Genomic DNA, 27,146 nt, shown 5'->3' with positions numbered 1-27,146 from the left:
TGAACTAAACATCTGAAGCTGTAAGCCAGCCCCAATTAAATGTTTTCCTTTATGATAGTTGTTGTGGTCATGGTGCCTCTTCACAGCAATAAAATTAACTAAGCCTGGCTGCTGTAGGAAGTCTTACAGCCTGTGGTTACCCGCCCACTGTGGCGTGGCCTCTTATATTATATATGCCAATGTAGAGCATGCATCCAGCCTCTTTTCCGGCTGTGGGATTCAGTTTATGATCTCCGTTAAAGCAGAGGATTCTGATTGGTGAGTCTATCCCTAAATAAGTAACCGTCTATTTCTCAATTCTGAGCTAGTGTGGGAATTCTTTTAAGCATCCTTCTTCACCTGGCGGTAGTGGCACAAACTTTTAATCCCAACACTTAGGAGACAGAGGCAGGAAGAATTCTGAGTTTGAAGCCAGCCTGGTCTACAGAGTGAGTTCCATGACAACCAGGGCTACAGAAAGAATCCCTGTCTCAAATAAATAAATAAATAAATAACCCAAACAGCAGCAGCAGCAGCAACAAACAAACAAACAACCCTAAGACATTCCTCTTTCTATTAGCTTCTCTCTTGCTCCTTCTCCTGAACCTTAAAACACTCCTCTAGCAAAATGATTCATCCTCCAAATAATTTCACCCTCCTTTGTGGTTGTAGAAAACATTCAGATGCCAATACAACCCAAACTTAAGCCTCTACCTAGTCAAAGAAATGCTTTTAAGTAAATCAAGCTAACATTTGTCAACAGCAGTTTCTGATAGACCCCCAAGCCTGTTTTTTTTCTCCAGCCTGATAACGTCCTAACTCCTTAGAACAATTTGATTAGTTTTGCAGCAATATCCTACCTTTTTACTTGAATGTTGGAACTCTATATTGTATTATGGAATTTGGAAGTTGAGAAAAATAAAACATTGCTTCTGACTGGATCCCTTTGAACTTGATTTATAAGTATTAGAGCTAGAACTTATAGGATTGAAGTTCAAAGGGATCCAGTCAGAAGCAATGTTTTGTTTTGTTTTAAAGAGTAATTCAAATCTACTTACATCACAGAGCACTTGAGGTGAGTAAAGTAAACATTTTAAAGCAGTGACTGGATAAGCTCTAAATGAAAACTCAAAATTTGGACCATAAAAGAGGTTAAAATAATATATTTTACAATTTTGAAGTGCCAATAAATTACCTAATATCTAGAGTTCCTCTTCAGACTGAGTCTGACTTGACCCCAAACTCAGGGTATATTATTGTCTCAGTTATGAGCTCAGTTATTAATTTTTTAAAAAGCAATCACTATATGAGCTGAGTATGTAACTCAGAGGAAAGATACTTACTTACCATGCTCAAGACCTGACATTTGATTCTCAGCATTGCCAAAGGAAAAAACAGCAATTATTGTAATCTTCCACATAAAACATTGCCAAACATTTGTTGTTGAAGTTATTACATGTCTGCAATAAGCTGGACCTATTTGGCATTGCTAAGTAAAAACATGTTTTTTAATTTGTTCGTTAAGCAGCTGCTTCTGAATAATAGTTTATTTGAGGTGATTAATCATTTGGGACCAGCCTGCAGACACGGGGCCCGACATTATAAATCACATCTTATTTTCATTCATAGCAAATAGAGTGATATTCATTTTTTGGACATGATTTATCATTTGCAGGTTGCATCTGCTATCTCTGTGGGCTGGGAAAATGGATGGCTCATCTTATTAAAAGTCTTCAACTTTTGCTGTAATATTTTGTGCATATCTAGAGGAAATCCATGATCAAGACAATTGGTTCAAGTATTAAGGTGTACTGGATGGAAAGGATGCTGTAGATCAGGTCTTTCACTATTGGATAAGTGAAATGAGGGCCAACATTTGGACTTTTTAAACCATTTTGTGTGGCCATCTTTGAACTGTTACCTGTTTAAGGAAACTTACTTACTATTTATATATACTCTGTCTTCTTTAAGAAGTATGGGAAGTACTCAGTGTCATGCCTTGGGATGACTTCCTTTTTCTTTGATTGTAATTCCTTCCAACACTCTGTGACTTGCAATCTCAAAGTGAAAGCGGTTGGTCCTATTTCATAAAATTTTATCTACCAAGTGTTATGTACCTCTGTCCCAACCCTGCCAATATAAAATTTAGTCAGTTGTCATAAGAGTGATATCAGTAGGGCAGTCTGGTGACATTGGTAAAATATTTACTGTGATAATACCATTATTTGCATAAAGCAGAAGAAAATTTAACTCATGTATCCCTGTTAGTCCATTTGACTAGAGGGGCAGGAAATAATGGTTTTTACATGATCTTCTGGACTGTTTCGCTAAAGCCTTTAGATTATATAAATTTCTGCATGACTTCTTAGGATATGGGTAGAGCATAGGACTTTGCAATCAAATTTACATTGTGGCCCTAGTTCTGCAATTGCTGACTGTGTTTCTGGATGCTTAACTCCTACACATTGCAGATTCCTAGAGAATGCAGTACAGGGAATCATAGCCTTCTGTAGGACTGGCCCAAGGGTTGAATGAGCCCTGGAAGAGTGGAAAACTCTCACAACCAGTAATTATTTCTGATTTTGCTCATAAAGCTAAGTAAGAAATTAATCTATCTGAGTCTCGGGCCTCTCCTGTCTGTAGTGTTATCAATCTTTATATTCCATCTACCAGTCTGAGTCTAAAGAATTTACTTAATCAATGTAGTTTTAAAGGACCTTTCAGAGCTGTGCTGGTAGCAAGCAAACAGACAGAAAAGCTAATAGCACAGACAACCTGCATTCTAATCCTAAACCTGCTATTTTCTACTTTTGTGTCCTTGAAATCAAGGAGTCATGCATTTGTGTGTTTTATGTTTCTTATCTATAAATCAAGGCCATATAATGGTGGCCTGTTGGAATTGCTTTGAGAATCAGAACAGCAAACAAACAAAGTATATGAAATGTGCTTCAAAAAGTCACTAACACATGAGTTCTCAATAATCGTATATTATCCTTCTTTGTGAAAGAAGGTTCCCATCTTAATTTTTAATTTGCACATACACACACATGCATATAAACACACATGGGCACATAAATATGCACATATACAGACACAGACACACATAGATACACGAATACATGATTCATGCTTTTACTTATGCATATATGATCCCTTCTACCATAGAAAGACTCCTATGGTTGAACAAGAGCATATGATAGTTTCCTAGATATTGAAGATAGCTGAGAAATTAGTTATTAGTCAACCAATTATTACTTAGTAATTGCATTTTACTAAGTGTAAGGCAGATTTTATCTAATAAAGAAAATTATTTTTTCCCTGTTACAGAGTTGATGAATATTATGTTGAAGATACTCCAATTTATGGTAACTTAGATAATATAATCCCAGGTAAGTTTTATTTTTCCATAATTAGACATGTCAAAAAACCCATATAATTTTACCAACAATTTGTGGTGTCTCATTTTTAAAACCATTACAGTTAGGTATTCTAGAAACCATAGGTTATGTAAAAGTACATTGTGTAGGTTATGTGTGCAAGGGCCACACTGTAAATTGCACTGTGATCGTCAGTACAAGCCAGCAGTTCCTGCTTCTCTGTGAGCTTCATTTCACTCCTGGAGCAACAACAATACATCACCACTAGAAAAGCAGTAGAAGGTTCTATTCCCATGAATTTTGTCGCACAGAGAATTCTATAAAATAACGTCATTTCTAGAATAGAATATGATCTACAGAAACCGTATTTGGGGACCTGTATATAGAAGCCTGTGTACAGGCTCAGTTGCCAAAATCATGAACACTTTCTCCGGTTTCCTGTGGTTTAGCCCGTACTCTTTACATGGAGAACCTGGGACTAGATTGATAGCAAGTGGGGAGAAAGCAGCACCAAGTCATCACTAAGTGGTTGGTGCTTCTATTCTTCTACAAGTGCTCTTCACTCGAACCTTCTCTCCAAACAAAACCCTCTGAAGTCCTCAGAGCAAGCAGCTGAGATCTGATGTCATAGCTGATGAGAGAAGAGGCTGCGCTTTTCCAATCCTCCACTCTATTCACGGGCGGAGCTTCTGGGATTATTCTGCTTGCAAATCTCTGTCTCAAACGCCAAAGTTTTCTGTGATCTAACAATATCACAATGTCTACATATCCAAACCAGTATAGGATTATAAAGTTAGAGAAATGTGAATTTTCTAATGATTCAAAGATTTAACTGTCTTTCTTTCCATTATGAGCATGTTCTAACTTCTGCACACTAACAAGCCAGGAACATTATATTAAACTAATGTCCCTTCTGTTCCATATTGCAGAATTACGATCTCATCCTTCATATTTAAATTCTTATAAATTCTAATGGCCCAGTGCCCATCAGATCAGTACTTTCCAAACCCAAATATGCCAGGGTTTATTTTAAGATTTTGACCTCACATGCCCTGGATTGGCTTTAGAACTCCTCTACGTAACAAGTAAACACAAGATTCTGTTGCTAGTTTTTCATGAACTAAGATTTAAGAAACACCATTCTATTGTTTTTTCCATGTTGTTTTTCAGAGAGGACAGAAAGATTACTAGGTACCTTTTGGTAAAATAAATATATCTTCCTCACTGAGGCCCAGTTGGTGCATTATACATTCTGGTTGCATAACTAGCCACTCTAAGTAGACATGTACAGGGATGCATTTGGGAGAATAATGACACAGAATAGGATGGTTCACTATCATGAAGGATGTAGTGGGTACAAGTCTGTTCACTTTTAGACACTGTACAAAAGTTTGAGATCCTTAGAATGTTATTGAACAATCTTGAGGACTTGAGACAGTCCTGTCTATCTGATACGACTCTAGCTGATGGGGCACAAATCCCAATCTAAGTCATTTTATTCAAAATTAGAATGAGGTATTTTAAAAGATTCTGAATAAAACATATCATTCATAGAATGAATTACAAAGCCATAATCATGGATGAATTTGGAAAGCACCATGCTTTATGCCATGGTGTAGCACGTACAGTGACACCCATGTAGCAGACAACACAGGCAACCCTTTAACTCCATTGGATCTCTAGATCATTTTAAACAGTGGTTTAGATGAGGCTTCCACATGCTGCTGGGGTACAGAAAATCCTTTTGATATAGTCTGCATCTTGCGCTTCTTACTGTCTGTCAGTAACATTGTGGGCAAAGGGCTTCGCTGTCAGATCTGCAGGAACAGCTTGCACTTCCATAACTTGATTGCATGTCCATCTAATGTACTATTTAAATACTTCTTGAGGCTATATATTCTTAGTTAAATATTCTCTGGATCATACATTTTATTCATACCAGCACTTTTCATTTTTCCACGGAAATCTCCTCTACTCCCAAGAGCCAATGGATGAGGACTGTTATGAACAAATGAAAGCTCGGCCACAGAGATCTGCGAGTGACATGCAAGAAGCCACCGCTTCTGCACAGGTAAAGTTTCCTGCACAAGTCACATCTGGTCTAGTTCAAAGCACCTGGACGTGCTTCAAGAGCACAAAAAGTGTTTTCCCATAGACATTAGGAGCAGCCTGCTAAAAATTTTGCAGCATGACTCATGTGTCAAGTTCCGAGACTTGAGCTCTACAGGGAAATACAGAAGCAGGAGCAAAACTGAGCACCAGAAGACTCAAAATTAGGTATAGTTCAAAGAACAATGGACCCTGTCTGTGCATACATGCATAACTCCCTGAAAGCATCAAAACATTCAGTTAAAGCATTATTCTTTCTTCTCCAAAATCTTTTCTCTTGTATCCTCTCACTACTGCCTAGACTAGTCATGGCGGTGACAGTTCCTGGGCTTAATGTGCCCCATATGCATTCTCTGCTTAGATTCCCATGAAGGAGGCAACATTAAAATTTCTATTTATAAAAACTTGCAAAAAAAACCCCATCCTGGAACTTGTCCCCAGATGCTATTTGAGGAGACAGAATCCCAAGGTAGATCCAGCTTACATACAACAGTCTTATTTTAAAAATAGGTCACAGTTTGGAAATTTCCCATGGTGGTAGAATTTTCCTCCTTTTCGCTACATGAATTTTGTAAGATATCAGACTTTTTAACAATTTTATTAAGAAATCAAGGTGTAGTGATATTTGAGAAAAAAGTCACCACATATACATTCTGATATTTGGTTAATTATAAAATATGCTTTCAGGGGCTAGAGAGATGGCTCGGTGGTTAAGGTACCCTTAATCTTATGGTTTTACATAAGACCGGGTTCAGTTCCTAAAACCCACACTGACTAGCCCACAGTCACGGGTAGCTCAAGCTTCAGGGGATCTGAAAACCTGTCTGCCCTCTGCAGGCATATGCATACATTTGCACACGCACACGCGTGCACACGTGCGCTCACACACACACACAGAAGTACATAGGTACATGCATACACACATATACTCTTACAGCACAAATCTTTAAAGTACATTTTATTTTATTAAAGTAGGAAAAACTGCATGACATATTATCTCCTGTTAATCTCATGATGTTAAAAGAAAAGCTCTTGAAGGAGATTAAGGTGAAATTAAATCATCTAGAAATGTAGAGACCCACTCACACCATTTTAGCTGTGAATATACCAAGAATCGTAAATACAAATTTTAAGTAAGCACATAGGAATTGCACAGAGTAGCTTTGTTTGAGATGTATCTGGTTTTTACTCAAGTGGAAATGATGCAAAACCATGTAACATCCTTGAGTCTGCTCTTTTATGAATTTAGAGACACTATTCAGTCTCTGTTCTATTACATTTTTATAAATTTAGTTTCACATTGGAAGTCATCTTCTCCTAATTGCCCAATTTTACTTTATCAGCATAATCATGAACTACCCTATTTGCTTCTCTAATATTCATGTACGGATGGGTCACAAAAGCGTAGGCTGAAGGAAGAAAATGTTTTCTGAGAAACATATGTGTCGTTTCTTTGCCCGTTGAAAGCAATGTATGTGGTTCAGAGACTTGAGTATCTTGGTCTACCATCAAAAATTAAGTCCTAAGAGTTCGCCAGAAAACCTCACAAGAAGATTATTTCACAAGTGTTCCATAGCCTATAAAATTTAAGGATATACACGTGTGATGTTCCTTTTATTTATTTGTTGATCTTGGATCAATGTCCTGCCTCCTTACTCTATCAAAAATATCTTCTCCATTCCCAAGCCATTATTAATTAGGTTCCAAACTATTTCCTCTGAGTCTTTTAGGATCTTATCACCTTAATTAATTTTCCTTTTCTTCCTGGAAATGATCATTATCATTTGCGTAGCATATGTGCAAATGTTCTCAATATTAAAACAAAACAAACAAACATAACAACAAAAACTTCCTTTGCTTCTTTCTAATTTCTGAACTAAGTGGAAATTAGATGGGTTCTTTTCATCCCCTGTAGTTTCAGTGTCTTTCTGGGGACACACATACCCTTTCCTCTATGCACCCCTGTTGAAATAATAGGAGCGGCGGGGCTGCATCCCCAGCACCCCGGCCGCCTGCTAGCTTATGCCCGAAATAACAACACATAAACTGTATTCATTTAAACACTGCTTGGCCCATTTCTATCTAGACTCTTCTCGGCTAACTCTCGCACCTGGACTAGCCCATTTCTAGTAATATGTGTAAGCACCCCAAGGTGTGCTTACCGGGAAGATTCTAGCCTCCATCCATCCTGGGTCGGAGCTGCCTGGGAGAGCAGAGCTTGTCATCTCTGCTCCAAAGAGCAGAGCTGTTGAGTCTACCCAGGAGAGCTGAGCATGGCGTCTCTGCTCCAGAGAGCAGAGCTGTTGGGTCTGACCTCACCTCCTCTTCCTCCCAGCATCCTATTCTGTTTACTCCTCCCACCTATCTTTTAACCTATCAGGGCCAAGGAGTTTCTTTATTGCTTAACCAATGAAATCAACAGATTGATATATGACACTCCCACATCACACCCCCAATTCCCTAAACTAATCCGTCAAAGTGGAAGTCTAAAGTAAATATCTAATGTGCAGCCATGATCCTTTCTTGAGACTCATATTTTTTTAAGATTTATTTATTATGTATACAGTGTGCTGCCTGCGTGCCAAAAGAGGGCACCAGATCTCATTAGAGATGGTTGTGAGTCACCGTGTGGTTGCTGAGGACCTCTGGAAGAGCAGCCAGTGCTGTTAACCTCTGACCTATCTCTCAGCCCCTGGGACTCGTACATTTTTTTAACCTGGCACTGCCTGATAAAACACAGCAGTATTGTCACTTGTTATTTGGAGTGATTTCCTATCATTACAAAAGCCAAATTCCAATACTTTGGTATTAAGGGGAGATTATTGCCTCAAATGATGGACCGAGATAAGAATATACTTTGCTTTTGAGATGATTGAGTAGAGAAGCAGTCCTCATTCTCCTCATTCTCCTTTCTATGTCATCAGCAGACTCCTCAAGTGAGGCTAGGCAAGCCACTGACAGCTTGTGCGTCTTTCTTTTCACTCAAAGGAAAAGATAGCTTTCTATTCTTGATAGTAAATATTAACTTTAAAATGCCATCAAATATGCCCATTCTTGGTGCATTCTCTTGGGCCCTATAGCCAGGGCAGTGGGAGGCATTGGGTTGCTTGGTCCAGCATTGGTCGGTTACTTAGTCTTGCTGGCCTTGGGTACAGCACTCCAAGTCTCTCAAACAGGATAGGGAAAATTTTACTGAAGAAGATAAGAGAGTTTAGCCAAGTCCCAAAAGTCCAACAGCCATTCCTCTGTGGCTCTCAGTGAGCGTCGATAGCTCTCTTCACCAGTCTGTCTGTTGAGGCAAATGAGAGTCCTAAATGTGTGCAACCGTGAATTGTCAAGTTTGCTGGGACACAGAGCAGAGTCAGGGAGTACTGAGCATCAAAACAGAAAAACCTTAAAGGGCAGGACATGGAATCCAGACTTTAGTCCAGAAGAGGCTGTCCTCCCGGCATTGACCCACCTCTCGGACAGAAGGGAAGGGTAACAAGTTCCATTCTGTCTTAGGTGTCAGTTGTAAAAGGAGATGTGTTTTGCCTTTTTCTTACAAACCTTTAAAAATGTGAAGTAAGAGGCAGAGGAAGGATTTGTGGGTCTGTTTAAATAATTAAGTTGCCATTTATTAAGCTTATGGAAAGCACACCCTTTATTCCTCCCTATAATGTGCTTTCCCTCCTAAACAAATGAAGGTACAGTTGCTCAGGAGAGTGATGGAAGGCAGTAACTGCTTGGGGTGAAAGTGAAGACAGAAGCAGGTGACAAATGGTCTGATGTGCTCGTGTAAATTTTGAATATGGGAAAGTCCATGAAATTCATCTAAATATCTTTATTTTCCAACTCAAAAGTCACGAATTACCTGTTGGTTTGTTGCTGTTGTCTTCAACTGTCAACTTTGCAAAATCAGCCATGAAAATTTATAGAAATATTGAAAATTAAAGAATAGACCAACAGTGAAAAACTCACATATGTTTCTTTTCAGGTACCTGCTGAAAGTCAGATGTGCTATGCCACACTGGATCACAGCATCAAGGGGAAACGTAGACGGCCCCGGAAGCAGAATGCTAATTTCTCAGACAGGGAGAAGGATGCACAAGTTTGTGCAATGGATGCCAGCATTTCTCAGAACAAGTTGGTACCAGATTTCTCATCTGATAACCAGGCAGTAGAAGAAAGTGTTCATGATGATCCTGCAAGACTGTTTGGATTGATCCGTGCCAAGAGAGAGCCTGTATGTAGTCTAGCTGAACAATGATCCGGCTCACTGATAATGACCCTATCAGAGATGGTTAAGAAAACAAGACCCTGGTGTGACACACAAGGACCAGAAGGATGATAGTCTGCTCATTTGTTGATGAGATGGTAGCTTCCTTTTCTCAGAGATTGTGTCTCCACACACCCAATCTAATGTATTAAAATTAGCAATATGAATTCATTAAAAAATATCCAAGTAGTAAAAGTAAAACAACAAAATCCAGTTTGTAAATAAAATTACTTGTTAAAAAAGTATAGTTAAAAATGTATAGTAATACCTAGGAAAATTTAAAAAATCTAAAGTACATACATGCCCTAGGATGTATTGAAGGAAAGATAAAAGACAATGTCTCAAAATATTAATCAATCAAACATTTCCTCTTTCATCAATATGAAATAATTAGAAATTTCAATAATTTCTAATAATTAAAAGTACATTGCTAAGAAAAGTAGAATAAATTGAGGAGTATTTTTCAAATATGTAAATAGCATAATTATTCTAAAATTGTGATTAAAAATAGATCCATGATCCTTATAACAATTTTTTTAAGAACTTAGAAATTCTACTGCTAGGGATAATCAGTATGAATAACTTTGTGTCTGGTTTGTGTATATTTTACTGAACTACCATCATGTAAAAGTAAGGGTTGTTCCTTTTTTTATTTTAACTTAAAAGTAGAGTGTCATGCATGTTATTTAAAGTTTCTTCATGTATCAAGATGTTCTGGCTTTATTTCTACTGTATCTACCTATATCAAATGTTTTAGACTATGTCTCTGGTAATGCTGGGAAGCAAACCCAGGGTCTTTACCATGAAAGGTAAGTGCTCTATCACTGAGCCTCATCCCAAGTTTTGTTTCATAATTTTAATGTCTGCATTGTACCTCACTTATGATTAAATCAGAATTCATTTAAATAATTTTGAAGGCTACTTAAATTAATTCAAGTTTCTATTTTATGTGCTCACAAATGATATTTTAATGAGAGCGCTCCAAGACATGTGTGGACACTTATCTAGTTTCTTCTTTGTGATAAATCCCTTAAAGAAAATTAAATATACTTAAAGATACGTGTTCATATTATTAATCTCCAAAAATCAGATCTCTAGAAGATCAGAAGTTGGGTCAAATATATACATACATACAGTTTAAATTCTAAAGGATTCTCCCACATTGTCTCCCAAACAGTTAACTCAAAGCCTCAGCATGGGTGAAGGTGCTTAGCTGTGATCCCAGCATGCAGGAGTCTGAGGCAGGAAGAGCCCTATTAGTTCCAGGTTTTTGGTCCTGAAAGTGAATTTCTGGTCAGCTTGGGCTAAGAGTGAAACCATGTTTCAAAACAAAACAAAACAACAACACAAAACTATTATCAGGAACAAAACAACGTCTATTGTCCTCCACTGAGAAAGGAGGCTTGCTGGTAGTTTATAATAAACAGATTTAACTTGTTATAATATGTATTTTAAAAGGTTACTTTGACAGAGAAACTTGGAAACAACATACATTTTTTTTTTCTTTTCTGGTGGCGTGCTGTGCATTTTCCATACATTCCATTTTTATAGTATTTTTAATTTTTTAAAAGTTTTGATGAAGTTTTATATAGTTTCCCCTTTGCCATTCCTTCTTCTAAAACCTTCCCGTGCACCCCTTCCTGTTTTCTGTCAGGGATCTCTCTTTCTTTAATGCTGTTACATATATGTATGTGTGTAATTGGAAAGCTCTACCTGTAGAAGACTGTTTCTCCTACTCTGAACAGCCCCCAGATGCCCACACTTCTTTGCCTAGAGTTGAGGCCCTGCAAGCTTTCACCCCCTCCATGCTGGCATGTCCATTGGCATCATCATTGTTCAGATCTTGTTTAATCAGTCATGTTGATGAGACCTCATGGGTGTTGCCTTTCTGATGTCACATGCTTTTATTTAAGATACCATTTAAAAATAATAATAAGTACCTTCATAATTTTCCACATAGTTAGAATGTCTAGACATCTCCAGTTGCTCAGATCCATGCAGGACTCTGTCTGGCACCCCACATTTCCACTTAGAGAACTTCTTTAACTATTTTTGCTGTCCAGGCCAATGAGTGATAAAACTCCCTCGGCATGCTGAGCATCTGAAAAAGCCATTGTTTAAATCTTGAGAGATATTGTCACTGGATAAAAAATTCCCAAGGTTGAGCGGACTATGCTTCTTTGAACAATCTGTACTGTTCCTTTTTTGAACACATGGATGCCATCCAAAACCTTCCTGGTATCCTTGGTTTTAACTATGTGGTTAGACTTAATCCTGTAAAGCAAGCCCACTGTAACAACCTTGATTGTGGTGTAGACGTGGCTACCGACAGTCTAGGCAGCAGCCAGTTCCTTTCTGCTTCCCTATCATTTGTCAACCTAGAGCCTCTTGGTTTTCTTTGCAAGGGGACTCAGCTCTGCACTGATGTGATTAGAGTCTTTCCGGAGGGTTCCTCTGGGACCCTTCATGATCCCTGTGTGCCCCCTCAGAGTAATGTCAGCATTTTCTGGGACCCCGGAAGTCTAATTGTTGAGTATGTTCTCACAATAGGTATGGCCTGCTTTACAAGATAGTATTTTTATTGTGTAAAAGATACTTTGAATTTTACCTTATTTAATTATTACGATTTTAAAACTATTTTGAACACACACACACACAACACACACACAGAGATGCATATGTAATTACAAATCTAGATTCTGCACAATAAAGTGTGCAGCATTTTTCTAAATCTGGTTTATCTTGTCCAATACAATTATTCTTGCAAATATCATGATTTCATTTTCCTTTGTGACAGAGAACTCCATCTGTATATGTACCACATTTTCGCTGTCCATTTTTCTGTTGATGGACAAGTAGGCTGGTTCCATTTCCTGTATACTGTGAAGAATCCAGCATCAAATATGGAGGCACAAGTATCTCTATGGTATGATGATATAGCATTATTTGAATATATCCTCCAGAGAGAAATAGTTATCTCATATGTTAGTTCCAATTTTAATCTTCTTATAACATCTATCCCGATTTCCTAATGGGTGCACAAGCTTACAGGCCTACCAGAGTAAATATCATCTCTAGTACTTGATGTCATTTGTTTCTTTGGTGGTAACCATTCCAACTGGAGTGAAATGTGTTCTCAATGCGCTTTACATTTGCGTTTTCCTCACAGAAAGGCGAATGTTTATTGGCCATTTGTATTTCTCCTTTTGAGGACTGTCTATTCAGTTCACTGTTGCATTTGTTAGCTAGATGACGTCAGTTATTTTACTTAACCTATTTGCAGTTCTTCGTGCATCCTGGATATTAATCGCTTCTCCGATATGTAGTTGGCAAAGACCATTCCGTACCCTCTTCACGTACATTATTTCCTTTACCATGCAGAAACATCTAACATCATCTACTCCCATCACTTAGTTCTTATTCCCTGGGTTAAGGAATTCTTTTCCAGAGTGTTTTTGCCTATGCCTACATCTGCAGGTGTTTTGTTTATTTTGAAGTTTCAGGTGTTACATTAAGTTCTGTGATCCACTTTGAATTTATTGTCTTAGAGTGCGCGAGACAGAGATCTATGTGTGCAAATTCAGTTTTCCCAGTTAAAAAGTCTTTCTTTCTTCAATGTTACACCATTAACCTTTGTCAGAAATGATGTAGCAGTACCTATAAGGGTTTGTTTCTGAGTCCTCTATTCAGTCCAATTATCTATATGTCTGCTTTTGTAGCAGGACCATACTCTTTGGTTACTACAGCTTTGCAATATACTCAAAGATCAGGTATTGAGATATCTCTTTCTGCTAAGGATGCCTTCGCTTATTTGGGTTTTGTGCTTCCACATGATTTTTTTTTCTTGTTCTGTAAAGAATGTCTTGAAATTTTGATGGAGATTGTGTTTCATCTGTAGGACAGCTTTTGGTAATATAACCGTTTTCACAATATTAATTCTGTAAATTCTTGATAAAGGGCAGTCTTTCCATCTTCCAGTGTCATCTTCAATTTCATTCTCTCAGTTTTTATTGTACAGGTCTTTTACATGGCTACCATGGGGAACCATGCTGACAGCAATAGCTGGTGTTGTTTTAAAGTCTTCTGGAACCTCCCTAACAAGAATTTGTAGACAGACCATTTTCTCATTTTTATATTTTGTGGTCAGTATTGTATGAGTATTTGAGAAGTGCCCCTTACATATCCTCAAACTTACACCATTACTCAAACTCTCTCCTACAACATTTTCCCCCTGCTTTTTGACCTGTTTCCTCATTTCATGGGATACCTAAGCTGCCTCCACCTCTGGCGACATGTCCTAGACAATAATGTAGAGAAACAGAGTATCCAGCTCCTTTGTTTAACATATTCCTGGGTCATTGTCCTTCATTGTTTAATGTCCAAAGTCTTAAATTCCTCTGATTTACCTATTTTTGCTGGAGTTTATCACTTCATCCAAAATAGGACGTCAATTCTTACAAGTTATTTCATCTTGACAAGATACCGAAATCAGTCACATCATGTTGCTATAATTCTGCAGTTTACATTCATTCTAGTCCAGTTCTTGGACACAATAATGAGCTATGGGTTAAAAGTCATCAGGAAATAATTAGGGGAATACTTCACCTGTGTAAGCTGGAAGAGTTTATGTTCCAAAAGGAGTATCATTATAAACGCTCCCATTTCTGCTGAAACCTACAGAAAAAAGCAAAAAGAAAATCAACAGAAGGAAATTGATGATTTTATAAACCCTTGAGTTTTTCACTGATGTTTCCAGAGGGGTTTTTCTTGGGGAGACACAATACACACATCTATTCACCCCAAATAGTGAGCAAATGAATAACCCAAGTTATGAAAGTCTATCTTGTAAAACCAGTGCATTCTTGTTAGGCTAAAGCTGCATCCCTGTAAAACCCATTAGAACATGGGTAAAATTTCACAGAAGCTCCAACATTAAGCTCTATACATGACTTGTATGCAGCTAGATGAGTCCAGTTGCTTCTCAGCTACTGACTATTAGAAACCACTTCCCTGGCTGTTCTTTTCTGCTTCTGTAAGTCTGAGGAGGAGCTCTCCTGTCTCTTGCAAGTCTAAACTTCCCTAGGCTTCTAAAATCAGTTTACTTCCTGATTCTACTCCCTTTCCACTGAAGAGGATGTTTCAGTTCAAAGGAAATTGCTGTACAATAATTGATACTACCTTAAAGTTAAAAAAGGAAATAAATGATTGCTTATTTTCTTTTGGTATTAAATAACTTATTTCTGGTAGAAAAAAGTCAGAGTGATTTGTTTAGGCACATAATTTAAGCCTCACTCTCTCTGAAGCTTTATCTTCATTTGATTAATAAGACTGGCAACTTACATAAAAAGCAGAGAAGATAAAAATTTAGAGACAGGAGAGCTAGAATGTAAATTTAGTGAGGTATGCTCTCCTACATTATTTATAATTATTCTCTATGGTGAATTGAATGAGAAATGTTCCCCATAGGATCAGATATTTGAGCCCTTGGTTCCAGTTGGTGGCACTGTTTGGGGGTAGGAGAATAATGGGACCTTTAGGAGGTGAAGCCTTGATTGTGTAAATATTCCTGAAGACAATTTCATTTGCTGGATATTTGATGACCAAATTGCTATTGATCTGACCTAATTCACTGAAGTCCAACAGGCTATAGAAGACAAGATTCCAGCAGAAATGTTGATGATGGTAGTATCCCTCATGCAGGATGGAGAACACCAGCGGCTGGGGAGATAGCTCACGCTGTGAACTGATTGTCTGACAAATATGAAGACCTACCTACCTGAGCTCACCTCCTAGAACCACGTGAAAGAGCTGAGCACCACAGTGAATACTTGTAATCCCAGGGATGGGGAGATAGAGACAAAGGTGCCCCTGCAGCTGCTGGCCAGCCTGGCTAGCCTAAGCAGCAAGCTCCAGGCCAATGAGGAAATCCTATCTCAAAAACAAAACAAACAAAACTCAAATAACAAAATTAAAAATAAAATAAAAAACAAATAAAAACTGTGACTGGAGACATAAGAAGAACAGCCCCTGAGGTTGACCTCTGGCCTCCACACATGCATGCGTACATGTGAATGTGCAAGCACACATGCATACACTACAAACAAGAAGGTGGGCAGGGGACATAGGCTTTAACTGGGAGGCAAAAGCTGAAGCCTGCTGTTGGGTTTGGGAGAGGAACAGCTTGCCTTGTAGGTATGAGCATCTTCCCTGCTAAGTTTCTGTCCTCCATTCAGATTCTGAATGTTCCATTACCTTAGGAAAGAAGTAATTCTACCTCTACTACTGACGTATATTTTTGCACAATTTGCCATTCTGTGATAATGACACATTCTCAGTTGACATAATCAGAATGTGTCCAAGATTAATGCCACATATGCTGCCTTTCATTATTAATAAGTAAAATCCTATTCACTCCTTTATTCATGTCTGCAAATACAAATGAAGTCTCAGACCTGATTTTTTTTCAGTGTTTTATGCTTTGTTACAGAATTTCCTGAGCCTGGGCTTAAAAAATAAAAAGTGGAAGTCTTCACAATTAGCAAAAGGAGTCTGAGAAAACTGGAGTGATGTCCCCACTCTCCTTAACTTAGAAGATAAAGTTTTCTGCATCATGAAACATATTCAGATAGTCTGATTTGCTAAGGTTTTAAATTGAGAACGTTCACAAGAATATCAATCTTGTTTCCTGTGCAACAAGGAGACCCGTGTGAATATTCATAACCCCTGCCAGCTCCTTCCTGTCTCTCTGCTAATACAAATTTGTCCTTGGAAGTCTCAAAGACTTGCAAGACTGAAGACACTTGCCGTTCCCCCTGATAAAACCCAGGGCAGTGTGCAGTGCTCTCTGCTTATCTTACTAGACCTGGCATTATTATTATAATTAACCCGTCAGTGCTCTTAGACAATATAAATACTTGCAGTATTAATAACTTGTACTGGAAAAGACTCTCTGGCACTTTTTTTTCTTCTTTTATAGCCATGAGGGGAAAAGTTAAAGTCCACAACTGCAGCTTCTCTTGCTTTAACAAGGAGATTGAGGATCTCATTTACTCAGAAAAAAAAAAATATCTGCTTAAGTCTACTTACATTGCTATTGAGGAGGTCAGACAAGGCTACATGTGTAGAAGTAAGCATTATCTAAAAGGAGAAATGTTGGTATTTTCAAAATGGCTTCATAAGGTATTCTTCTAGCAAATACTTCTAGAGTTTACTCTGTGGTGATTGTTATTCTACTGTCCTAGCCAGCCCAAGACCCATTTTGTCTGTCCTTCTTGCTTTCTATTAATAATAGCATCTGATTTTGCTTTTATTCCTACACAGGACCCTCCTTTCATCTTTCAAGCTATGACCCCACTGGCTCTTTTTCTCTAGCCTCATCTTTTGGGCAACATAAAAGACGACCTAAGGAGTTGGAATGGTCTCCCAAAACACACTCATAATTGAATGTCACTCAGGCTTGACAGGTGAGGGCATGAAACAGAATTAATTTGGTGTGCACAAACAAAGCCACGTAGAATTACTCAGAGCAAAGTGTTGTAGAAAAACTCACATCTAGAACATGACAATGGTAAATGAACATTTTCAATAACAGTTTGATTTTATCTTTTCTTATTTGAATGCCAGCCTTACTTTGCAATGTACATAAAAGAAACCTGAGCATGAGAGAGGTTGGCATCTCATTCAAGAACATGTATAATAGATGTTCCTCATTACTGCAGAGATTGGTGCTTAAGACTATCTTGTCTACTTATAAACATCCTACTGAATAAGCGGGGTCTTTCCTGCTGAAATACATTCCCCCATGTAGTTTGGCAATTCTGCTTGGCTTTCCAGCCTCTTGTTTTATACTGAAGCACTTGTATAAATCTTTCTTGATGGAAGAAAAGTATTAGAAAGACACACTGAGTGAACATTGAGTGTGGAATGAGAAAGGTCATTCATTCCTATACATGTGTTTAGAGCATTTATCAAAATTTAATTGTTTACCTATATTGCGGCAGGCACAGTCCTAGACTCTGAGTGTTAGAAGAGGAGAGAGGCACAGCCTGTGCCTGGGTTCCTTAGAGACCCATCCCTCTGAACCACTTTAGAGTGACACAGAACCTCCTGGCCCCTCTGTAGCAGGCTTTACCAGAGCTGTATCTTTTGTGATGTGGCTACTGGGCGACTTGGTGCTTCATTTCTCAGAATTTAGAGCCCTGGGGTGAGAGCAGAGTGAGACTGGAAAAGAAAGTCAAAATTCCTGTCAAGTCCGGGATTAATGCCTGTCTAGGGTGCACATGGAGCACAAGCAGTAAGCACACTAAATACTAACCAAGCATTGCATCCAAACTGACCTCATGGATGCTGACATCGTGTCTTGATTACTTCATTGGCTGCTGTTTGCCCATATTAGCTCCACTAAAATGATGCACATTTCTGTCTTGAAATTTTTATTGGCTTCATTTTCTACCCAGGATAACTAAACAAATAAAGATAATTGGGCAAATTAAGATGAAAAAAGCCTGCTAATCCCTTGTCATTGTGTTCTCATCAAGAGATAATTCATCCTAGTTCTGATGTTGCCATTTAATCTACTTCCTTTCAATTTGGATAATGTCCTACTCTAATCAGGGGAATTACACGCCTACTCGATTATAAAAGAAGCGTCCGTAAGATAGAGGAACACAAGAACTTCAGCTATTTGCTTGTGCATTTTATTCAATAGCACCTGCGTATATGTCAGCAACAAAGGGCCCACTCTGACTCTACTTTCAGGGGTATTCAAATGAAAGAAAATTAGATTTTGCGTGTTGATCAATACTCTGTGTTCTGTATAGAAAAAGGGCCTCTGCTGAAGAAAGGTGCAAACAAAGGCTGTGGTGAGATTTGAAATTCATTCCATTCCTCCAAAATTAAATATTCTCACAATAAATCATTCTACTGGGTCCCTAGGCTTTAGTAATCCAATCACGGTTTATTTATAATAGCCCCCCCCCCTCATCTGTACATTTGGGAGGGGAGGAAGAAGGCCTCCAAACAGCATAACAACAAACAGCTGTTGGTTGGACCAGAAGTTTCCCAAGGAGCAAAACACGAGTAATGTTATTTTCCTCATTTTTGTGTGTTTTGAGAGCTTCTTGTCACTGAGCAATCTGTTCATGATGTCTTTTCCACATAATGTAAGAAGAAAGAGAGACTATACAATGATTTTAATCATGCTCAGCATGTTGGAAACAGTTTTCCTCTCACGATTACTAGGTAGAGAATTCCTACCAAATCCCCTATCCACATCGGTCGTGAGCTGCTGCCCTTTCCCTGTCACAGTGGACAGCAGTTGCCCTGATGTTTTCTCCTTATTCTCAGACATGTCCGAAGAACTCAGAACAGCTCTGCAATGAAGCTGGAAGAGCCGAGACACAAATCCAGTCACCCAAAAACTCTCCAGATCCTCATGGCGTCCCTCCAGGATGTGCTTCAAAACAAGCATGTGTCACTCTTCTGACAAGACGTTAAATCCCAAAAGAAAGCCTTTCCACTTGCTTTATATTAAAATCAAGTTTCATTTAAAAAATAAAAGTTGGGATGGACATTGGGGGCACATGCCTTTAATCCCAGCTCTCAGGAGGCAGAGACAGACAGATCTGTTTGAGTTTAAGGCCCCCCTGGTCTACAAGAGCTAGTTCCAGGACAGATTCCAAAGTTACAAAGAAACCCTGTCTTCAAACAAACAAACAAACAAAAAATAAAAATAAAATTTGAATTAAATCAAACTGTTTCTTACTTATGTAAGATGCAAATAACAACATATTGATTCATGGCTTCTTTGGGGAGCCACACCCTTTTCTATTCAAAATGTCCAAAACACCAGGGACCCTTTTCATTGTGTTGAATCCCAAATCTATTTTCTGAGATACCTGCTCATTAGGATCTACACAGATATAACAGTTAAAGGAAGGATTTGATGATTTTATTTTTAAAAATTTTAAATGTTTTTTTCAGTCTACAGAGTTATCCAGCATATTAGAGGAGACTCCCATATTCTGTAATCCATTGCCCTGCTTACCTGCTGCTTCTGAGAGAACTGTCCTAGACAGTTGTCTTGCAGATGTGACCATGCCTGGTTCAATGATACACTATGACTGAGTGTGGGCTTATGATGTAATCTGTCAAGTCAAAGCCTGGTCACATCGGACAGATGTCATTTACACAATGGAGTACTACACAGCAGAAAAAATTAATGACACCTTCATCTACTCATGTAGGCTATTTACTTACGCACATTACTCTTTTTGTAAAATCAAGATACAGAAAGAAGGGTAGATTAAATATTAGATTGATAAAGAGTGATGCTTTCACCAAGAACCATGTAAGTTGAATACATTAGAAAATGCAAAACCGTGGCAGAAGGCTAGAGCTTAGGGCCAGTGAGTAAGAGTGTTTGTCAGCAAGCACGAGGACTCGAATTTAAGCCCCAGAGTCCATGTAAATATTAGTTGTAAAGCACAGTCCAGGTATTCTTACTGGGATACAGAGGCCCGAGGTAGGAGAATTTCCAGAAGTCTGTGGGCCAGCTAACCCGCAGAAAAACAGCAAAAGAGACTAATCTGGTTGGCTGTGTACCAAGATGACACAAACTAGAGTTATCTAAGAGGAGAGGATGACAATTGAAACACTATCTCCACAAGACTGGCCTGTAGGTAAACCTGTGGAGCATTTTCTTAATAAGAAATTGACATGGGAAAGCCTAGCCCACTGTGGATAGTTCCACTTCTAGGACACATGGTCCAGAACTATGTAAGAAAGCAAGCTGAGAAAAGCACGGTGAGCAAGGTGGTAAGCAGTGTTTCTTTATGACTTCTGCTTCAGCCCCTGCTCCTAGGTTCCTTCTCTGACTTCCTTCAAAGATGGAAACTATAAGCTGAAATAAACACATCCCTCTCCACATTCCTTTTGATCATGATACTTTATCACAGCAATAAAAACATTAAGAAAACTAAGACAGACTCTTTCTCAAGTATGGTGGATGTCCAGGGACAACCCAAAAGGTTATCCTCCGATCTTCATGGGTACATTGTGGCAGATGCACACCAATTCGTACATTTGTATATATAGACATGCTTAAAGCAAGAATATGTTAGATATGAAAGAATCAACTAGCTACATCCCCAATATGTATTGGCAAATAAAACATTTTTTGGCATAAAAGCTATTGTAAAATCCCATTGTTACATTCACATCTGTACACATGAACACAAAGAAAATGACAAATCAACACATGAGTCTAGAGAAGAGTCTGAAAGGATACACAACTCAGAGAATGCTTGATGAACATAGGGCTTGGACAGCTCTCGTTTTACATAAAATCAAGCTAAGGTAGACTTGAATATGGTGCCTTGAAGATGTTGGCTCTGGATACTTTACAGAATTCTTTCATCCCTTGTCAGTAGTCAGCTTTCTACTTAAGCCCTTTCTAGTATTGCTTCAGTTTCAAAGGACTGATTTGCATGATGTCACACAAAGTGACAGAAATCCATAACCTACATTTAATAATCAATCAAGACCCTAGCATTTTGAAGCAGTATTGAATACTCTAATGTCCATTTTAGCTTCAGAGTCACCCAGTGAGGTCACCTGAGGATGTTTAGCCTACATTATGATGACTTTCTCTACTCTGTTCCCTTCACTCCCTTTTATTCCTTTCCCTCCCCTTTCCTCCCTTCTCTTTCCTCTCCTCTCTTTCCTTCCCTTTGCTTTTCTTCTCTCCTCTTCATTTTTCTTCCACAGGTATTAATAAAGAGCTCCTGCGACAAGCATTCTATACTGGAACTTCTGTCTCAGAATCTGACTCCCACCAAAACTGTCAGATGACAGTGATCTCTCTCATCCTCTGAAAAGCTGTATGTTCTGCAAAACTACACAATAAATCAACCACGTTTATCGCTGTAAATGGAGACTGCACTTCCTTTTCCCGGCCATCCAGACCTAAATAATCACACCTAAACTATATTAATTACAACACTGTTTGGCCAATGGCTTAAGTGTATTCTTAGCTAGTTCTTACATCTTGAATTAATCAATTTCTATTAATCTGTGTATTACCACAAGGCTGTGACTTATCAGAGTGGCGTATTACTCCTTCATGGACTACATGGTGTCTCCTTCAACTCCACCTATTCTCTCTCTCTCCTTCTCTCTCTCTCTCTCTCTCTCTCTCTCTCTCTCTCTCTCTCTCTCTGTTCAAATTTCCCACCTAGCATCCACTAAGCCATTGACCAAAACAACTTTATTCATTAACTATTAAAAGCAACACAAATACAGAAAGACTTCATACATCATATGGTAAACAAACAAAACCACAAATTACAATGGCTGGGGAAAGGTTTAAAACCAAATATAGCAAGGTAAGATCCAGCCGACACAAACTGCAGTGAGCTCAGCCACTAGATGCATGTAGCCTTACTCCCTGACTCCTGCTTCCCCTTTCAGAGTATGTTCTTCATGGAACATGGTACCAGGAAGGACCAGCTTTGTCATAATGAACAAGAAGGGGTTGCTTTCTTTTCAGTCATTTTTGTTGCAACTCAGGAGTCACCATCAGGTATCTTCCTCTCTCTCTATCTCTTTACACCTTATCTTTTGAGACAGGTTCTCTTACCAATTCTGGAGTTTACCAGTTGGCTAGACTGACTGGCTTGTGATTTCCTTATAATTTGGCTGTAGGTGGGGATGAAAACATTCACACATGTGCGCGTATACATGTACACACACACACACACACACACACACACACACCACATACAGCCACTCCTGTTCATTATAGAAATATACCTAATTTTTACATGGGCTCTGGGGATCTGAATTCCTAATCTCATGCACACGCAGCAAACACTTTAACCAATGTGTCATCTCTCTAGCCTCTACCTATTTCTCTTGTAATTTTTGCTTTGTATTCCCAACTTCCTCAGACAGCCTGTAATAGTGGGAACTGAAAGAGTGCAGCCACTTCCTGCACTGAGGCACTCCTACAGGCCCTTCTTGCTAAGCTCTTCATGTGTCATTGAGATGTTCTCATCAGTGTGGTAAGGCTTATCCTGACCACTTCACAATACTAATAGGATGGAAAATCTCATTCAGGAGCCAATATAACTTTCGTGCTGCAGGGCGTAAATCCTGATTCTCATTACAAATGCAAGGCATGAAAGAGATGATACACATCATGCCAGGCTTTTCTAAAAGAACCCTTTATCGTGCTGTTAGCTGAACTGAGTATTAAAATGCACATGTATGGATAATGAATAAATTTTTGAGAAATAAAAAAACAAGTAAAAATGATATTTTGGTATAAGCTTGGCCTTAATGGCCATAGTTCAATGTCAAGTTCCTGGGTTTCCCTTGGATACTAATCTCTGATGTCAGAACTGTCTTCCTCTGTCAATTTATTCTTGTTTTCAGGCTCATTGATATGCCATAAATTGAATTGGCTTTCACTACTGCCACAGTTTGAATGGGTGTCCTTCAAAATTTAGGTGTTGTCAATGTGACTAAGAGTGGGGCCTTTAAGACCTTAGGCCATGAAAACTGCTTTGTCAGGGATGAAGGCTTCATAGAGCCTTCTACTAGTTTTTCCTTCTGGCTCCCATCCCAAGATAAAGAAATAAGATGAACAACTTTGTTATGGTTTTCTTTCCGTGAAGAGACACCACCACCGTGTCTTGGTTTTATAAAGGAAAACACTTAATTAGGGTTGGCTAATAGAGGTTTAGTCCATCATCATCATGTTGGGACATGACAACAGGCAGGCAGACATGATGTTGGAGCTAAAAGTCCTACATCTTGATTGGCAGGTGACAGGAAGTGAACTTGAGAGTTACAGTAAGTAGAGCTTGAATAAAGGAGACCTCAAATCCCACCCCCATACTTCCACAAACAAGGTCACACCTATTCCACCAAGCTACAGCTCTTAATAGTACTACTTCCTTTTGGGGACATATTCTTTCAAACCACCACAAAGGTTCTCACCAAGTTAAATGCCACTTGCTTAATGTGGACCTCCTGGACTTGAGAACTGTCAAACACTGAATTTGTGTTCATTATCAGGTACACAGTCTCTACAGGCCTGTGACAGATGCACCAAGCAGACCGTCACCCACTCTTGTCTTTTCCACTCATTTGGTGAAAAAAATTCATGAGGCATAAGGAGGATTCCATTTTGGGGGGCTTTTCAAAATAACTCTCTGGTTCCCATATTTTAAAACAGGGTTAAAAGCAATCATTTGGTGCAGCAGAAAACCATGATGTCAAAAGCCTTAGATTTATTTCTTAGCTCTGCCCTTCACTGTGGGTCCTTGTGGGTAAAAGGAAATAATGGATTAATAACTAGCAAGATCAATCAATGCTCCTGTCTGTCCCACAGGAACAGCCACCATCCCATACTCCTGAAATGCCCATCTCACTAAGCATTTGAATCTCTCCAGGCTTTTACCATGCTTCTTCCCATAGCATTTAACCACAAGACAACAAATATAAAAAACTGGAAGTAGGCCTGAGGGCCAATCAGATACGGATGAAGACATCTGCTTCCGGGGTGTATTTGAAGAAGTTCCGACAGCTGGGTTTAGAGACAAGGGACAGCTTACCACTGTTCTCTGAGTTAAAGTGACTAGAGTTAGTTTCAAAGAGGGAGGAGGGATTCTTTAGGCCGTTCTACTCTGATGAACAGTTCATTAAGTTTGAGACACCCCAGAGAATTGGGTTATGGTTTTGGTGGAAATTTAGTGTAAAATAAATAACATCCTCACTGCATTCTGTCACCCAGATGACACTTACCAAGAGAATACTTATGTTGATTCAGCCCTGGGTTCTCACTTCTCAAAATTTATACTTTAATTTGCTGCTGTCAGATCAGATTTCTGTCCTTAAGGGAATGTAGCATTTGTTTTAGATGGCATAATGATTAATCTTGATTTTCAACTTGACAGAGTTTAAAATGACCTAGAAGACAGACCTCTGGGCACATCCCTGAGTATACTTCTGAAAAAGGTTCATCTGAAGTGGGGATAGCCCTGAATGTTGGTGGCAGCATTCTATGAGCTGGGATCCCAAAAGGAATAAAAGGAAAACTGAGTGGCATCATTTATCTCCTTCTGCTTTCTGACCATGAATACAATGTAATCAGCCCCATCCTGCTCCTGCCACTGTGCTTCTCTGCCATGATGGACTGTGTCCCCCAGGACTGTAAGCCAACTAAACTCTTCCTTCCTTATGTCTCCTTTGTCTGGTATTTTTCACAGAAAATCAAAATCAAAAGAATAAGACACAGATGGTAAGCCAAGTTCTGGTTTAGTACCACTGCCTTCAAAAAGTTAGTGGATGAGGTGTAAAGCCACCACAGGGGTGCTGGTTCGCACAAACCATAACTTCAGCATATTGTCCCCATCAAGGAACCAAAACTCTTCTGGTTTCTGTATCTTATCCAGGTGATATCTCAGACACATTAATTCCATGCACATCTCCTGCCCCATTTTTATCTGTAGGAATGGGCTTTACTCATTCTTCTTCTCATTCTTTTACTCATTATTCATTTCTACTCCTTAGGACATTAATAAGGTCATGGCTCTCATCTTCAAGGATTCAAATCCGGAGCCTGTACTGGAGCCATCAGATGGCTACTAACTTATTCTGCAATTGTCCATTTGTATCAGACTTCATTTCATTTCAAACCAGTTTAGAGGCAATAGGGACAAAAAGATAGTTTGAGTGCAGATAATTTTCAGGAATAGATCTGTTAAGATCTCATCTCCCCTCCTCCAACCTAAAGAATTTCCTCAACAGGGGTGCTGTAGACTAGGTTTTTCTATATCTTCTCATACCTGAAGTGTAAACCATTTATGGTCCGAACTCATCAAGTCTTTTTGGTCTTGGATTTTGATAATCAAAAGTAATTTTTTGTTTGGTTTGCTGTTTGATACCACCTGGGACTGCAAATCCCACTAACTAAATGAGATGGAATGTTCACTAGATAATAAATAACTCTGCGGATAGGATATGTATTAATGATTGTTCATGACAGTGTTCATACACCATCCTGCTCAGGTACCCAAGTCCATCTGACCGGGTTCTGCACAAAGAACTCAAGCACAGGAGCAGCCTCCCTCTGTCTGACAACTCCACCCCATCTGTGGATTATTCCATTAGGAACTAGCTATAACGATTTGAAATGTGTCACTACAGAACTTCCCCGGTGCAAAAGAATTTCCCGAGAATATTAAGCCAAAGAGAAAACAAAGCACAAAGTCATTTTATAGTGTCCCTACCCTCAGGCTTCCCTCAGATAATCTTCTGCTCACCACTCTAGCCACCCAAAGGCAGAACTCTGTACCATGGTGCCTCACAGACACTGGAGTTTTCATAATCATTGTGTTTCTGTAGTTCTTCTGTAATTGTGAGTGGGCAACCAACATTTAATCAGTCAGCCCCATCTCCCAATAAAGGGGCATGGGTCGGTGCCATATAGCCTGCCTGTGTTATTAGCACCCAGCTCCACAGGTCCCACATAGCTGTCAGACACTGTCTCAAGCTTCAGCTTACACTTTTTTCCATCCTGGAAACTTTGCCCGTCTTTTACTTTGTTTTTTGCCACAGTTTTTCTTAGCATAGGATGTATTTCTCTGTATTGCTGTCTTTTTGTCTCTGATTTGCCTGACGCTATTATCCTTTAAATAACATGTTCTTGGGAGAGTTTTCCAAAGTTCCCTCACAGACTCTTTTCTCTTTTTCTAGCCACTGACTTACACTTCTTTATAGAATAGTTTATGTCCCATTCTGTCTCTATGGCAACTGGTTGATACACAGATATGTTGTTCCATGAATGAATACACATATCTCCCAGTTGTGAAGCAAGACCCAAGCCTGCTATTTCTTGTTGACCTTCTCCACCCTCTTGCCCATTTCAGTTCCATGCTTCTTTTTCCACATTAATGGTAATGTCTGCTTCCAGCAAACACCAGACTCAGATAGATGAGCAAATATGTGAAGTTGATTTTTGTTTTGTTTTTCTTTCTCTTCTTTTCTCCTTCAGGACCAATTACAGGCTGTGGTGATGATTTTCCTGTAGGGTCCCCCAGACCTCCTTTAATGAGCAACATGAATTTGCCAGGCACTGCTGTGTCTCAGGATTGGGGTCAGAGACTGCAAAATGAGCTTCAAAATAAAACAAACAAAAAATGTTTTTGCAAAATGCAGTGACAGTTCTTTTCTCTGTCAAATATCATTTATTCTGCTTTGTGATATTTACAGTTTATTTTGTTAATGTAATACCATATCAATTAAAGGGGAAACAAACTCATTTTCTTATGAAATAACAAAGTAGTCACGTTGGCTGCATGTTCTCAAAGGTTTGTGATGGCAGACTCTTCTGCCGCTCTGGTTCTCTGAGATGTGGC

The 27,146-nt window shown here is 38.9% G+C and overlaps 1 protein-coding gene across 1 annotated transcript in view; it reads left to right on the top strand.

Moving 5' to 3' along the window:
- Positions 1–10,348, top strand: part of Trat1 (T cell receptor associated transmembrane adaptor 1) — a 37,036-nt gene extending 26,688 nt beyond the window's left edge. Inside the window, exons 4-6 of the mRNA XM_050149056.1 lie at positions 3,307–3,368; positions 5,339–5,427; positions 9,442–10,348. Of these exons, the coding sequence (XP_050005013.1) occupies positions 3,307–3,368; positions 5,339–5,427; positions 9,442–9,714 (424 nt within the window). The 3' untranslated portion in view covers positions 9,715–10,348. The remainder of the gene's footprint in view (positions 1–3,306; positions 3,369–5,338; positions 5,428–9,441) is intronic.
- Positions 10,349–27,146: the final 16,798 nt, after the last annotated feature.

This window comes from Alexandromys fortis, unplaced genomic scaffold, assembly GCF_014885135.2.
Source record: "Alexandromys fortis isolate MF-2015 unplaced genomic scaffold, M_Fortis_MF-2015_v1.1 scaffold_4, whole genome shotgun sequence".
NCBI classification, from domain to species: Eukaryota; Metazoa; Chordata; class Mammalia; order Rodentia; family Cricetidae; genus Alexandromys; species Alexandromys fortis.
Note: the sequence above shows the minus strand (reverse complement) of the source record. Positions and strands in the feature narration are given on the sequence as shown.